The following is a 16,944-nucleotide window of genomic DNA, read 5'->3' on the forward strand; positions in this document are numbered from 1 at the left end:
AACTTTTCTTTTAATTGTAATAGATGACCGATAAAAAGAAAATAATTTTCATTCCTTTTATGGTTTGATAAAAATTCCTGGAAAGAATGATAATCCTTTGACTAGTTTTCCGCTATAATCTTTTATCATATTCATAAACATATTATTGCATTTTCATTTGTCAACGATATCAGGTTTTTGGATGAAAACATAACAGATGCCCTTAAAATAGTATTTGTTATTTCCCCTGTATACCTGTTATTTATCTACAACCCTGTACGTGTAACGAAGAAACCTAATGCTTTGAAAGTAAGTATCGTTGTAAATTTAAGCTGAAGAAATATGTATCAAACAATATATTATATTTATTTGTTTAATTAACAAAATGACATCATTTCTACATTAATTTAAGTTTCTCCTCTTTATCCTTTTGCATGTAAGAGATCAAAACTGCTTTCTACATTGTAAACTAAATACACGTTTCATATTAATTACACGGTTATCATAGAAACGCCTTATATATAAAATCCGTACTCTTACAAATCATATAAAATATACTTTGGAACGTAAGTAATGAACGACTTAATCTCTCTCTCTCTCTCTCTCTCTCTCTCTCTCTCTCTCTCTCTCTCTCTCTCTCTTACCTCGGTTTCCACTGACGCCGTGGTGGCTTATTCCAACGAATAAAAGCACAAGAAGAACTAAAAATTTCTCCATTTCACTAGTTATATCTGGACTCTGAAAACAAAATATTAGATATTGTTGCAGTGATTGTTTGCATTAATTAATTAATTAAATCATCCATTCATTCATTATTTGTCACAACTTGTCATAGAATGTTATCAGTCTTGCTTACTTAATTTTAACGAAGAATTATATTGCAGAAAGAGCATCCGAAATTCCCTGCACTACCTTTTGAGTTCATGGATTGTAACTGGTCCAGCTAAGGTCGTGCCGAGTTATTTGTTGGGAACACGGGTAAAGCTGTATTGATTGATTGCATATCAATTACTGTATACTTATCTGTATAAGGGCAATAACCCTGTCAAAAAGGGTGTGATCTAGTGTGTTCTTTCTATCTCGATGTAATGAATATTAAGATAATTGTTTTGACCCGAACAACAGTTGCATAACACACGGTGTATCTATACACAATCGATAAACAAGAAAACAATACACATGTTATTCAATGCGATATTACAGTTCCGTTCAATCAAAGAAATCAAATGCATCTATAAGGCATGCACATACAATAATAAAATTGCGGAGCATTTAATCTGGTAACGTCTAACAAAAACACTAAAAAATTATGATGTGCTTTACCTCAGGTTTGCCTGTCAAAACGCGAGGGTCGTGATCGTCCGCGGGGGTGGCGTTGCATCGTACTACCGCGAGTATACACATTGTGAAATGCATTAATAAAAACATAATGTGTGTTCAATGTATTTGTAAATTTTTGGGGGTTTGTACATTAAACTGAAAAACCGATTAAATACGTGAATATAATTCAGTTTCATTTTTTTTATATCATCGATGCTGGTATCCTCCACAGCGGTTTTTAGTTTGGTTTCCAGTTGAAAATATATACCTTAGTTTTATTTTTTTTACCAACTATAGAAAGGGATTTGTTTCTCCTAGGGGTGTGATATATCTATTTTAATTACTTTGCCTAAATCCTTTACTTATTAATTCGCTAATTGTATATAATAATGAAACTTTTATTTCTTTCAAATGTGAAAACGAAGTAAGACCAGACAAAAATACGCCAGCTTTCTTATTCTTCATGTACCTTAATGATTTGCATGAATTTTTGCAAATGCATCTTATGTTCAGAGTTTACCAAATTTTATATGACTTGTTTGAAATAAGTTGAATATTTCTTTTTTAATTGTTTACTATTTTTATGAATACGACGTTGTGCTGTTCGCAGAAACTCCTGAAAATTTGCATGGACAATTAGATTGTTTTCATACTTATTGCATGAAATGAAACCTGATAATGAATATCGATAAATCTAACATATTAATATCTAGCAGAGGTAGGCGGAAAGAAAACATATAGATAAAAATAATGGAAAACTAATTGAAGTTGATACCGATTTTAACTACTAGTATATGGGAATCGTATTTAGCAGAAGAGGATCTTCTAAGAATGCAATACAGAAATTAGCCGAAAAAGCATTATATAAAGTGTTAAAAAGGAGATTCCATAACCTTACAATGCAAAGCATGTCAAATAGATTTTTTTGACAAAAATTTCTAGCCCATACTATTGTGTAGATGTGAATTGTGTTGTGTGGATGGGAATTTTTCAAACATTGCAATTATAGAAAGGATTTAATTCAAATTTTGTCAACTTTTACTCCATTTAAAACAATCAGTTCCAGATTAAATGATGTATGGTGAATTTGGTAAATATCCATAGAAATTCAAATAAAACCACGCATGGTTTTTATATTGGACGAGAATATTCGTAGGAAAGTATACAAAAATCTATTATTTAGGCATAATTTGTAGGAATAAAGAAATGGGGGGGGGGGGGGGCTTAATAAATTGGTTTGAAAGAATAATTGTGGACAGTCTAATATTTGGATTGATCAACGAGTCGATACATACAAAATAGCGGAAATTAAAACTTACTTTAATTGATAAATTCAAGCTTTAAATTATAAGAATAAATTATAAATTAGCGAGGAAAAATCAGATTTTGAGAATCATTTAAGACATAATTAACAAAAAAGAAATGCAATTACTTTTGTAGATTTCGAACTTATTATCAACTACCAATTGAAGTAGAAGATATATTGGGTAAATATTAGATTCTGTGCTTGTTGCAATCGACATGAAATTGGAAATGTACTCCATCACTCTCTTATAGCTGTAATTCATTGCAACAAAAACGCGTTCAATTTTTATTAGAAAAAAAAATATCAAAATAAAAATGCTACATGTATTAGTTTTGAATCAATAATGTCTGGTACAAAACGATCATATATTTTTTCGTTTTCAGTTCAGTGCCACGACGACAGCACTGTTTTCTTTGGAAAGTATGCCGAAATGCTCCCCGGTTTAGAACCTCCATACTTCATACTTGTATTTATGACGAGTCAAAGTTTATATTTATCACGCGCATGCGATGTTTATTAGTTAGTACTTGTACCATTGTACAATGATGTTGAGATTAAAATAAATGAATAAGTAACACCCCCTTCTTCTGGGAACATTTTCTTCTCCGGCATTCTTCCAAGCACATTAATTTTTTTTTTTTTTGCTTTGGTATTTTTTTTTTTGGTTGGTTTTTATTTTAGAAAGAACAAAAATATTAGAATTTTTGTTTTTATTTTAAAATCATAATCAATCGCTGGACCTGAAAAAGGAAAAAAGAGGGAGGTATGGCGTTTTACGTACGACTTATCGTAAACGTCCAACTTTCATTTCAATATTTCCGGTTTTGCCACATCACAACATGGAAGCTATATTCAGTATTCCATTTACGGTTTTGGAAGTTCCAAACCTTAAATTAAAGCGACCAGGATGGGTGAAACAACCGTCTGCAATGGTCATGTTTTCCATGGTCCTGTTTTCGTATTTCTTGGTTACTGGAGGTAAGGTTTTTTAACTCGTCAGCATAAGTGTATGCCGCCGCGCGGCGCCGGTAGACATGCACCTGCCAGGTATAACTATTTTCCAAAGCCTGGCTTAAAGGGCGTGTATTATACTACGTGACTACCTACTCAGTACCATAATCAGTGTTGAATGGATCTGAGAATTAAATTTTCAATGCTCAATTGGTGCAACGGCCCTTAAATTTTTATTAAAAAAAACGAGGGGTTGTGCCAAACATTTGCAATTAGCTACATTAAAACTAAACCTCTCTATTATCAACCTCAATTACATCTTAGGCATAGACCATACATTATACATTTAAAACACTACACTATTATTATTATGCTGATTGACATTTGTGAATTGTCATTCTCAAGCCAATTTATTTAAGAGTAAAGATCTATATATATTATCATATGTGTTGTTTTTCAAACAATATCTCGTTGTGTTTTTTTTCTTATAAATCTGTAAAAAAGGGTCATTTCAAAACAAGATTTAAGTATTCCTTAGCATCAGTTAAGGTTTATTATTTTAAACCTGCAAAAATAATTATTCTTGTCTGTATTGGCATAATACATAGTAGGTAGGCAGAAGTTATAGAAGTAGTGTATTAACTAAATTAACAATATATCAACACTCATAACACATTCTTTTTAATTGTCATAGCACTAGAGGCATCAGAGGTATATACCTAAAGTATGATTAAGATAAAACTGGTAGATGGTACTTATAGTCTTATACAATGTTAAAATGTCATTTTTACAAAAATTAGCATCTTCAAGTGAAACATGTTGGTAATAAAATTCCAAAGACTTGGTGTATTTTCTAGTTATCCGTTTCTGTTGGTATAAATTTCTTCTAATCAGTTTATTGATTTAACTTTTTAACATCGAAAACAAGTTTTTCAATTATTTTAGAATTTAAAAAAGGGATGCATATAATGATTGAAATAATAAAGATAAAACTTTGACAACACGGCTTTGAAAATATTGTGATTTTATACTTAATTAATTGAATTGATTTTTAAAAGGAATTTTCTTCCTACAGGAATCATTTATGATGTGATTGTGGAACCTCCAAGTATTGGATCTACAACAGATGAAAGGGGAAATTCAAAGCCAGTAAGAAAAATACATCAACTCATTCTTTTTTAATGCTGAGCAAACATTTCTGTTAAACTATTCAAAAGTATAAAATATGCTTAAATTAGTAGTTGTTACCATGGTATCATACCATGATACACTGAAAAATGTTGATTTGTTTTCCAGGTTGCCTTTATGCCATACAGAGTTAATGGTCAATACATTATGGAAGGATTGGCTTCCAGTTTTCTTTTTACAATTGGTGGACTTGGATTTGTTATACTGGACAGAACAAACCATTCCATGCCTCGCCTAAACCGAATTCTTCTCATCTCAGTGGGATTTATATCCATTCTTATCTCTTTCTTTATGTGCAGAGTGTTCATGAGGATGAAATTACCGTAAGTTGTACTAACTTTTGTTTTGCTCTGGGCAAAAACGTTTTAGTGCTTGTAATTGCATTGATACACATTTAAGTATTTCTTAGTTGGTAATATCAATGTGTGTTTTATAAAAGATGTATAACATACTGATACAGAAAGTTAAAGTACTGTAGCTATTTTGGGAAGGTGCCTCATTTGTATATTAAGGGGGATGTGCCGCCATCCTGTATATTTGAGGATAAGAACGTAAACATTTCTTGAATTGGCTTGTTTCTGCCATAAACTGGCCAATAAATATTGCCAAAAGATATAAAGGCAATAAATATAAAGTCCTACATGCCATTTTGTTTGAAAAGTATGCATACAAGAACAGGACAACTTTTTCTCAACAAATGGTTGTAGAGAGAACATCAATGAAACCCCTTCATATTTTTTCAGATTTTTAAATCTTCGAAATAATTATTTAGCTGTGTAGTTCGACAGCTGTTTTGAGTGATTAAAAGGGCTATGTCCTGTTCAAAGCAAGTTCAAGAAATGTTTACATTCTTATCCTCAAATGTACAAGATGGCCACACATCCCCCTTAAAAAGGGGTGCCATTAATGGTGAATACATATCTTTAAATTTTAGACATTAAATCTGTATATGTCAGCCATAAATTGTTTGACTCTCAATGTTTTACATTTTTCTATTTCAGGGGTTATCTGATGGCATAGAGAGAGACATTTTCTACTTATGTATAAACAATTCATTTCATTGTAATTTTTTAGAAATAAATTGAAATTATTTGGTAAGAATTGATTACTTGTGATTTATCTAAGACAAGGTCACTGAAGGAAAAATGAGAGCATCTCTGCTAAACATTCCCTCTATGACAGCATTGAAATCAAAAAGACACTTATGAAATTATGACGGTTTACATTCCCTGTGCCAAAGTTAATTACGATCCCATGCCATAAAATATCGTCATGTGCCATTAACAGATCTTGAACACCTCGAGTTCATCTTCATAAAGAAAGTGAGCGCACAAGATTGTAAGTTTGCAGGAATCCTCAACACGAATTAATTGGGATTTAAATGTCTATAACCTCGAAAGGCTATGTACAGGTTTCAACAAAAATATATTATGTTGAGAGTCGAAGTACATGGCTATTCCGGTTATTAAAAAACTCACAAGCTCTCAAAAAATGGCAATGACAGGTAAACCAATAACTAGTTACATGTATATTAACAAGAGGCCCAGGGGCCACATCGCTCACCTGAGCAACAATCTGATCAAATTAGCATTACAGTATCAAAATATCTTGACAACTGAGTACAGTAGATCTTGCTAAAAAAAAAATTGAAAATCTGCCAATTTTTATCCACCTCTTATTTTTTCGTAAATACCAAGCCCATTTTGTTGTTGTACCTCTAAGATTTTTCTCTATTCCTATATACCCCCCCCCCCCCCCATTCCGTGGCCCCACTATTCTCTAGGGAATCATGGTTTCATCAAACTTAAATCTACCTTTAATCTCATAACCTGTGCTTTCAAACTAAGTACTGAGTTTTGGACCAAAAACTTTCCCAGAATATTTTTAAAGATTTTCTCTATATATTCCTATGTAAAAATTCAAACCGCCATCATGGTCCCGCCCTACCACTAGTGATTTTGCAAACTTGAATTTACACTACCGGAGGATGCCTCTACAAAAGTTTAAGCTTTTCTGGCCAAATAATCTTTAAAAAGAAGATTTTGAAAGATTTTCTCTATATATTCCTAAGTAAAATTTCATCCCCATTGTGGCCTCACCCTACCCCTGGACTATTATTTAAACAAACTTGAATCTATATGATCTGGGGATGCCTCCAATCAAATTTGGGCTTTCCTGGCCTAATACTTTTGAGAAGAAGACTTTTAAAGATTTTCTCTATATATAAAAATGTATCCCCCATTGTGGCCCCGCCCTACCCCCAGGGACCATGATTTGAAGAAACGTGAATCTACATCATCTGAGGATGGTTACACGCAAATTTTAGATTTCTTGGCCAAAAAGTTATTAAAAGAAATTTTTTAAAAGATTTTCTCTATATACTCTTATGTAAAAATTGATCCCCCAATTGTGGCCCCACCCTACCCCCGGGGACTATGATTTGAAGAAACGTGAATCTACACTACCTGAGGATGCTTCCATTTTAATTTGAGCTTTCCTGGCCTAGTAGTTTTTGAGAAGAAGATTTTTAAAGATTTTCTCTATTTATATTCCTATGTAAGTTTTTGAGAAGAAGATTTTTAAAGATTTTCTCTATTTATATTCCTATGTAAAACCTGATCCCCCAATTGTGGCCCTACCCTACCCCCGGGGATCATGATTTGAACAGACTTAAATCTACACTACCTGAGGATGCTTCCATTTTAATTTGAGCTTTTCTGGCCAAATTGTTTTTGAGAAGAGGATTTTTAAAGATTTTCTCTATATATTCCTATTTAAAACTTGATCCCCCTATTGTGGCCCCACCCTACCCCCGGGGACCTTGATTTAAACAAACTTGAATCTACACTACCTGCGAATGCTTCCACTCAAAGTTGAGCTTTCCTGGCCTAGTAGTTTTTGAGAAGAAGATTTTTAAAGATTTTCTCTATTTATATTCCTATGTAAAACTTGATCCCCCAATTGTGGCCCCATCCTACCCCCGGGGACCATGATTTGAACAAACTTAAATCTGCATTTCCTGAGCATGCTTCCAATTTAATTTGAGCTTTTCTGGCCTAATAGTTTTTGAGAAGAAGATTCTTAAAGATTTTCTCTATATATTCCTATGTAAAACTTGATCCCCCAATTGTGGCCCCATCCTATCCCCGGGGACCATGATTTGAACAAACTTAAATCTGCATTTCCTGAGCATGCTTCCATTTAAATTTGAGCTTTTCTGGCCTAATAGTTTTTGAGAAGAAGATTTTTAAAGTTTTTCTCTATATATTCCTATGTAAAACTTGATCTCCCTCTTGTGGCCCCTCCCTACCCCCAGGGACCATGATTTGAAGAAACGTGAATCTACATCATCTGAGGATGGTTACACGCAAATTTTAGATTTCTTGGCCAAAAAGTTATTAAAAGAAATTTTTTAAAAGATTTTCTCTATATACTCTTATGTAAAAATTGATCCCCCAATTGTGGCCCCACCCTACCCCCGGGGACTATGATTTGAAGAAACGTGAATCTACACTACCTGAGGATGCTTCCATTTTAATTTGAGCTTTCCTGGCCTAGTAGTTTTTGAGAAGAAGATTTTTAAAGATTTTCTCTATTTATATTCCTATGTAAAACCTGATCCCCCAATTGTGGCCCTACCCTACCCCCGGGGATCATGATTTGAACAGACTTAAATCTACACTACCTGAGGATGCTTCCATTTTAATTTGAGCTTTTCTGGCCAAATTGTTTTTGAGAAGAGGATTTTTAAAGATTTTCTCTATATATTCCTATTTAAAACTTGATCCCCCTATTGTGGCCCCATCCTACCCCCGGGGACCTTGATTGAACAAACTTAAATCTGCATTTCCTGAGCATGCTTCCAATTTAATTTGAGCTTTTCTGGCCTAATAGTTTTTGAGAAGAAGATTCTTAAAGATTTTCTCTTTATATTCCTATGTAAAACTTGATCCCCCAATTGTGGCCCCATCCTACCCCCGGGGACCATGATTGAACAAACTTAAATCTGCATTTCCTGAGCATGCTTCCAATTTAATTTGAGCTTTTCTGGCCTAATAGTTTTTGAGAAGAAGATTCTTAAAAGATTTTCTCTATATATTCCTATGTAAAACTTGATCCCCCAATTGTGGCCCCATCCTACCCCCGGGGACCATGATTTGAACAAACTTAAATCTGCATTTCCTGAGCATGCTTCCAATTTAATTTGAGCTTTTCTGGCCTAATAGTTTTTGAGAAGAAGATTCTTAAAGATTTTCTCTTTATATTCCTATGTAAAACTTGATCCCCCAATTGTGGCCCCATCCTACCCCCGGGGACCATGATTGAACAAACTTAAATCTGCATTTCCTGAGCATGCTTCCAATTTAATTTGAGCTTTTCTGGCCTAATAGTTTTTGAGAAGAAGATTCTTAAAGATTTTCTCTATATATTCCTATGTAAAACTTGATCCCCCAATTGTGGCCCCACCCTACCCCCGGGGACCATGATTTGAACAAACGTGAATCTACACTTCCTGAGGATGCTTCCATTTAAATTTGAGCTTTTCTGGCCTAATAGTTTTTGAGAAGAAGATTTTTAAAGATTTTCTCTATATATTCCTATGTAAAACTTGATCTCCCTCTTGTGGCCCCTCCCTACCCCCGGGGACCATGATTTGAACAAACGTGAATCTACACTACCTGAGGATGCCTCCACACAAGTTTAAGCTTTTCCGGCTGAATAGTTTTTGAGAAGAAGATTTTTGAAAAATACCAACAAATTTTTAATAATTCTCAATTATCTCCCCTTTAAAAAGGGCGTGGCACTTCATTTGAACAAACTTGAATCCCCTTGACCTAGTGGTGCTTTGTGCCAAATTTGGTTGAAATCTGTCCAGTGGTTCTTGAGAAGAAGATGAAAATGTGAAAAGTTAACAACGACAACGACGACAACGACAGACAACGGACAAATTGTGATCAGAAAAGCTCACTTGAGCCTTTGGCTCAGGTGAGCTAAAAATGTTAATGCAAACATATTTTAATGAGGTTATATTGAGTATATCCTAAAAAACTAGTAATAAGAAAAAAAATAGTGTTTATACAGCAGATCTAGAAATCAATAACGACAAATTAAAATATACCGGTATATTATAATTCAACATTATGTTATAATAATAAACATTTAAAACAAAAATAAGTTTAAATTTTTTTAAAAAGACCACCAGTTTGATTTGACCCCAAAACACTGCACGTTTGTATTCACTAAACCAGGACGAAACCACTGAGCCATGCGAGACTTGACAATATGCTCTATAAAGTACTGTTTGAAACAACATTGTCGACATATCAATGGACTTTGTTTTTTATCCTTTAAAAAATAATTTGAAAAATTACATAATTAGTCATCTCTCCATCTTTTTTTAAAAAGCGACATTTTAATGTTGAAATATGTTATCTTTACACGTTTCAAATTTGTGGAGAGAAGACCCAGACACAACAAAATCATTTAAAAACAGTTGTAAATAAGTACTAGGATTTTGCATGAATTGCATCGTGTTGCTGTATTAAGACCCATATTATGATAAAAACTTTTTGCATTTCAAAAATTTTTCCACTCATTCCACGTCCAATAGAAACCAAATAACGGTTATAAATCGAAAAATATTCAAAATTAATTGATGAAATTTTCACTCTCTTTGTGTGCCCAGATTCCTGCCTATTATCATATTGGCCAAATCTGGCTCATACTTCACCCCCAGAGTGGCTTTGGGTAAATGGTGTGCAGTGACCTTGAACCATGTTTTAGGTCCAAGATTAAGGTCCTAGCAGAATAGTATATAAAATCCTCGTCAGGGGCTAATCTTCTCTCGCCATGGTCCAATCTGGCTCATACTACACAGTGTGTGCAGTGACCTTGAATGAAGTTTGTGGGTCAAGGTCATGTTGGACCAGGCATAAATCCTTTTTTTCAGTGCATATATACTTTCCACTAAGCCCTATTTGGCTCATACTTCACATAAACAGAACTTTTGAGTAAAGGGTGTGTAGCGACCTTAAACCAATTTTCAAGGTTAAATGTGAAGGTCATAGCATAATTAAATAAAAAATCCTTGACAGGAGCATATCTGCTCTCTCTTTGCTCCAATCTGGCTCATATTTCACCCACATGGTGCCTTTGATAAAAAGAGTATGCAGTGACTTTGAAGTTCTTTCAGTCAAAATTCTATTAAACGATAAAGTTGTATTGAGAGTTCAAAGAATGCTAATAAAACGTATTGGGTATAAGTTTTCTTGACTAAAAAACTCGCCAAGACGAAGCACCACCCATATGACCATGCAGTGAGACCATGTTTATTATACCACATAAAGAATCGTAGTTTCGTAGATAAGATACCAGAAATTTGTTAATTCGTTTAATGCGATACAGTGTAAAGTGTATTTTACAAGACTTTCGTTCAAATCATGAAATTAAATAATTCAAATTAAATGATATTAATTCATATAGTGGTTTATGTCATAGGCGTCGGAACCCCGGGGGGGGGGGGGGGGGCTAGGGGGGGGCTTAGCCCCCCCACTTTTTTAGCAAAGTTATACCTAACCATTAGAAACATAGAATGAAAGAGGGTTCAGCCCCCCACTTTTTCTCACAGGAAAGACTATTGTTCCTAAATTGATGTTGAAAGATTGAAAAGTTGGATTTAGAAGCATACAAGCCCCCCCCCCCCCCCCCCCCCCCCCCCCCCCCTGTTTATCGATTGGCGACCTTGGTAAAATCCCGGACTGCACGAAATAATCATGACGATGCCAGACTCCAAGTCTCACAGGAGACGATTTGGCTGTTTCTTTTAGCTAACGTACTTTTGTACATCATCAGTAATTTAGTGGATTTTACTAACTTTTCATAATCAGTTTATTAATTAGTTAAAGATGATAATATAAACAATAAAATGCTTTCTTTGATGATTCATGCGGGTTATGAAGGTAGCGATCATTGCAGGAAAAATTCACATAACCCGTTAACTCCGTAAAATGCAAGGATACCATCTAAATACCGGTACTTCTTTTTTATTTCATTTCATTTTTAACGTATGAAAAATAGATAACATCTTAATGATGAAAAAAAACTTTTCGGCTGTGCATCTTAATTTCGTAAGAAAATGAGGGAATCATACTTAGTAGATGTAATTATTAACGGATAAAAGATGCAAACATTATTCACTCTGTATGAACGACACACTTATTTGACATTGTTTGATGCGCATCTGAAGCAAGACAGCAAAACACTGTCTGTGCAAGATACTGCGGATACATGGGAAATTCTATCCAAGAATAAATTATATTTCATATTTTAATTGTAGTTTCACTTATTCATTTTTACTAACACTTTACTACATTGTGTAATTCATCATTTAGAAGTCCGAGCAACCCGAATGTCTCCATTGGAAAGCAACTGACTAACTTTCGCGGCCGATATACGGTATATACACACACACCTCATAAAGCATCGACAGTTGAGGAGCTTGTAGTATAATCCATGATCTGAGACGCTCCCAAAAGTTCCTCACGCTTTTATTCTTTAACATCAATATGGAAAAGGGGATGTTCCAAATAAAACACACTGTACTATAGATCACATCCAACCAATCGATTAAAACAATGTGCCAATTAAGTGTTAATATTTTATTCTTTAATAAACAAATGCTTTTTGAACATTTCATCATATCAAGTGATTTAGTCATTAATTAAATATATCACCTATATTTGTATCAGAGTGCTTTGCATTTGATCTGTTGTGTTATCATAGACTGACAGACTGTGAGACAACATCGGATGCTGAAGGAAAACACTATATTTTGATAAAATAGAAGCCAAGGGTTTTCGCTCCAAAATATTGTGTTTTGTTATTTCAAAGTGAATGTGATTGAAGCTGCATTATCTAATCTTCATCTTAATCAACTTATTCAACTATGTGGCCATATTAGCCCTACATAAGGGCATCAACACCGAAAACAGGGGTTATGACTTTCACAATTTAGGTAGAATGCTTCATGAAAACCATGCATTCAGTTTATCTCCCTTTATGCTATGGAAGTAGAGGATTGGGATTTTCTAAGATTGAACAAATTTTCACTTGGTATATGGCCATATTTGCCCATCCAACGGCCTGAACCCCGACACATAAATTTCAAATTCGGTAGAGGGATTCATGAACATTATATTTATGCATTTAGTTTTTCTCAAAAACAAATGAATGAGAGCATATAAGTTTTCCGAAAAATAGAAGAGTTATAGATTTGCAACACTCTTCTTTAAGCGAAGAACTGTAGCTCTTCAGGACTTTCACCTCAATTTTCCCGTATGCTAGTAGCTTGTCTGCTACATATATGCAGCTGCTCACAGGAAATTCAGTCAAAATTGTTGATATATGTGTAGAGAGACACAACATTTTCTTTGCAAGCACACCAGGTAAATTATTTTCAGAATGGCAGTACCGGGTAGTTGATTTTTTCATCAGAGATAAAAGAAAATTGAAGTCTACAGCATTTCATTACTAAAAGACTCCTAAATTTCTTAACCTCTGGCTTTTATGCTGGAATTTTTGGTCAATTTTCCTGAAAAAAATTATAAAATACGAATGATATACATGTATATAGAAATTAAAGCTCATATCTACATGTAAATTTAAGACATTGGATGGCAGTGCATCAGATAGAAGATAATATCATAGAAAATCATATGTCCCTTATCTACATTTATATCTTCATTTCATCACTGCAAGCCATCCAACATTGCGAAATTACATGCAATACTGATAAAAAATTAAATAACATATAATTTGCTTTTTATCATAAGCTATGTTTGTCACTGACTTAACAGACAACATCGGGTACACAACTACTGTTTAACATAAAGCAATCCCCTTTTTAAAGCCTTAAAATATTGAGGCATAGTGGGAGTACATCATCTCAAACCATGGCCATTAATGTACAATCCTGATGTTATGTGAATATTCAGGTGGGTTCAGGTGTTTGAACAAGTGGGCCATAAATAGCTAGAGAAGAATGATTCCTTGAAAAACACAAACTCAATTTCTTAAAAAGACCACAAGTATGTTTGATATTTGCCTCAGTATCAGGCAGAAAATCTTCCTCACAGACATCAGAGAGAAAGTTCAAGAGTAAAACATCATCATCATCTACTGAGTCTACAATATCAACATCCATGTTCAATTTTTAAAAATAAAATGTGAACGTTACATTTATATTCTTTGTGCTCACATAAAATTTTGGAATCATCCTGTGATGCAAAAGTCTACCCATAGAGTTTTACATAATTTATTGCAAAGTTATCTATCAATAGTAAAAATACTGGTATATGTCTTTTAAAGTTGCATAGTTCTTCTGGAGGGATAATATTCATGACTTAATAATAAAAATTTGTTCAGGGCTATCTTGTTAAATTACTTGTAAGCAAACATGAAGTTCGATAAATACATCGTTACCTCATATCAGGTCATATGATTTATACTACAAGACAATAGATACACTTTACAATCATTTTATGGAATGATACCTTTATATATTCAAAGCACAGTTTCAGAATAAAATCCTCCTCATTTTATTTCGGAGAGGTCGTAAAATTTTCATCATATTCCGTGCATTCAATATAAATGGTCACTATTTTATAAAATTTGAAATCACTTAAAAAAAATATCTGTCTGTATGTAGCAGTATGAAACCAGAGCACCAAGAATCAATTCATATAATTTCATTAGCAGGAAAATGATACAAAAAATCATTAGCAGTGCTTCTGAATTTATAAAAATGCAAGTTATGCTTACTTTTGAAGCCCCCCACCCTTCCCCTGAATGGATCTAACAAAATTCATTTTAAGCTTATTGATTGTTAGTCTCATGGGAATTTAAACTTGGTAAACTTTACACATTTTGTGGCAAGCATCAGATATCCGCAGTTTATTCTTCAGGAGCTCAGATAAACTAGTCATCACACACTTTACACAAAATGTACCCAATAGGAGGCTAAACTTAAAAAAAAAAAGCTTTTAAAAAATAAAGAGTGCTTAAAAGACAAACAGGAAATTAACTACTTTAAATATTACAATTTTATAACAGTTTATTTAACTAAGAAAAAACACAAGCTGAAGTAACCTGTTACTTTGAACTTTTATAGACAGGGTTAACTGAAAAATCATCATCTTTTTCCTCGATAGTAAATCTGTTAGGTCGATTATTAATGACATTCAAGTTCATGTTTATGAAAATGTAACAAGTTAATGATTTTACTATAAAATTAACATAATAAGCTTACAATTTCATATTCAAAATTCAAAAAGATAACATATTGTCTAAAAGGCAGTTCAGACATCCAAGGAAGGATTAGTCCATCATCGGAGTACCTCTGGTGGAAACCGCGAATGGAGAAAAGATTTTCATCACCACTGCCCGTTCTCTGATTGCCAAAGATTCATAAATCCAATTACCAATACTTACCAATAGCTGCATCATTATCTGAACTACATTACCAATCAACTTTCAATCTAAAACAAATGAAAATTAACACATTAAAATAGAATAAATTCTTCAAAATTTTGGCAGGGCTGTTAGAAAGAAAATCAGATACTTGTTTTAAATCTCTTCATTCTATTCAGAGAGATTCCCACAAGAATTTCATCATTTCAGTATAAATTTAGAAAAAATAAAACATGTACACAAATTAATATGAAAGCTGCAATTTGTTTTATGTCCACCTAATTATGCCCAATCTACAATTATTGGCCCAACCAGTTGTTTGTCCTTCCCAGGCACTGATTGACTTGCTGATTTTAATTCCACTAATATAGGACAAGTCTTCAAAATTCTAAACTATACAAATATGACCAAAAAAAGTTTACTTTTAAGAATTTTCTTAGTACTTTCAGATTTTTTCCATGTAAAACTAGTTTCATAATCAGTTATTATCAAGACCTTTCATGTTGAAGTTTAAGTTTTCTTGGGAGGAGTTCACCAACTTGTGATCATCTCCTTCTGAAAGCATAGGTTTCCATCTAATCAACTTAATACCCTTAACAATGTTCTAAAGAGGATGGAAAGTGGACATTTTTAGAACAATGCTTCAAGACTGTACACAAATATGATAAGAATTGCTCAAATGAGCCACTGTCGCAGGTAAGCCCAACATACAATGTCATTTCTTGGCCTATATTCATACATGGGGCAATCAACAGAAATACTGGTAATAAAATTTTTTTTTCAAGAAAGCAAACTTAAAAAATTTCCATATTAATTTAGCAGAGTGACACAGGCGCTTTGGTTATCAAAAATATGAGAATTTTCAAAGCAGTTCAGACATCCAAGGAAGGATTAATCCATCATCGGAAAACCTCTGGTGGAAACCGCGAATGGAGAAATGATTTTCATCATCACTGCTGATAAATTCTCACAAGTTTTTTTTTTATGTAACTCTATGATAAAGGGAAACAAAATTTTCAAATAATTCCATATTACCTTTTTAATACATGTACTGCCCACAGTCCAATAGCTATTTCCTGCAACAAAAGATTATTGGACATTACAATATAGCACTATAGTAAAAATATCTTTAGACCAAAATACATTAATCAAGTGTCCATCAGATAGAGCTAATAATACATGCACATCATAAAATTCAGTATTATAAGGCTTTCATCCCAAAACACTATCTGTAACACGACATTGCAACTCTTGAACACTTCCCGCCTTCAACGGTGAGCACGTGGTTACCCCCAACCCCCATTTTATCAAGTACAACAAAATTAATGTAAATTGTGTTGATGAAAAAATATTGTTCTTGCATTCATCCACAATTTAGGTCTAACACGTACTTTTTTGCTCAATTTTATACATCAACTTGGTCAAGCTGAAAACTTATGAAAATTGTCAGAGACAAAACGTTAACTTACAGTAAACCTTGATTATTATGGTCTCCAATACAATATATCTCGTTTCATCTTTCTCTAATTCAATTTAACTTGCCTTTCCTATACTTCTGCCTGTGCCTACTGAATAGTATTTTCTGCGTCTTCTCCAATGTCCATGTCCACCTTGTCCAACACCTTTCATTCCAAGCAGGGAGTAACACGTGCTAGTTTGGGCATGCGCCTTGGTACTAAGGATAAAAGTACGTTGTTCTTAGTTATTTCTTTCCTTTTTCTTTTAACTTACTG

At 33.5% G+C, this 16,944-nt stretch overlaps 1 protein-coding gene and 1 long non-coding RNA gene across 2 annotated transcripts; one reads left to right on the forward strand and one right to left on the reverse strand.

Annotated features, from left to right (window-relative positions):
- Positions 1–3,408: 3,408 nt before the first annotated feature.
- LOC128155708 (oligosaccharyltransferase complex subunit OSTC-like) lies at positions 3,409–5,845 on the forward strand. Its single transcript, XM_052817555.1, has 4 exons — positions 3,409–3,583; positions 4,632–4,705; positions 4,853–5,067; positions 5,746–5,845. The coding sequence occupies exons 1-4, from the start codon at positions 3,445–3,447 to the stop codon at positions 5,762–5,764; spliced, it is 447 nt and encodes a 148-aa protein (XP_052673515.1). The 5' UTR covers positions 3,409–3,444; the 3' UTR covers positions 5,765–5,845.
- Positions 5,846–12,393: 6,548 nt separating this feature from the next.
- On the reverse strand, positions 12,394–16,814 carry LOC128192998 (uncharacterized). The gene is made up of 3 exons (XR_008244582.1): positions 16,681–16,814; positions 15,233–16,287; positions 12,394–13,334 (listed from the first exon to the last, which is right to left on the reverse strand). It is a non-coding gene; the product is annotated as an uncharacterized LOC128192998 (long non-coding RNA).
- Between the last annotated feature and the right edge of the window lie 130 nt (positions 16,815–16,944).

This window comes from Crassostrea angulata, chromosome 7 (genome assembly GCF_025612915.1).
Source record: "Crassostrea angulata isolate pt1a10 chromosome 7, ASM2561291v2, whole genome shotgun sequence".
NCBI lineage: Eukaryota > Metazoa > Mollusca > Bivalvia > Ostreida > Ostreidae > Magallana > Magallana angulata.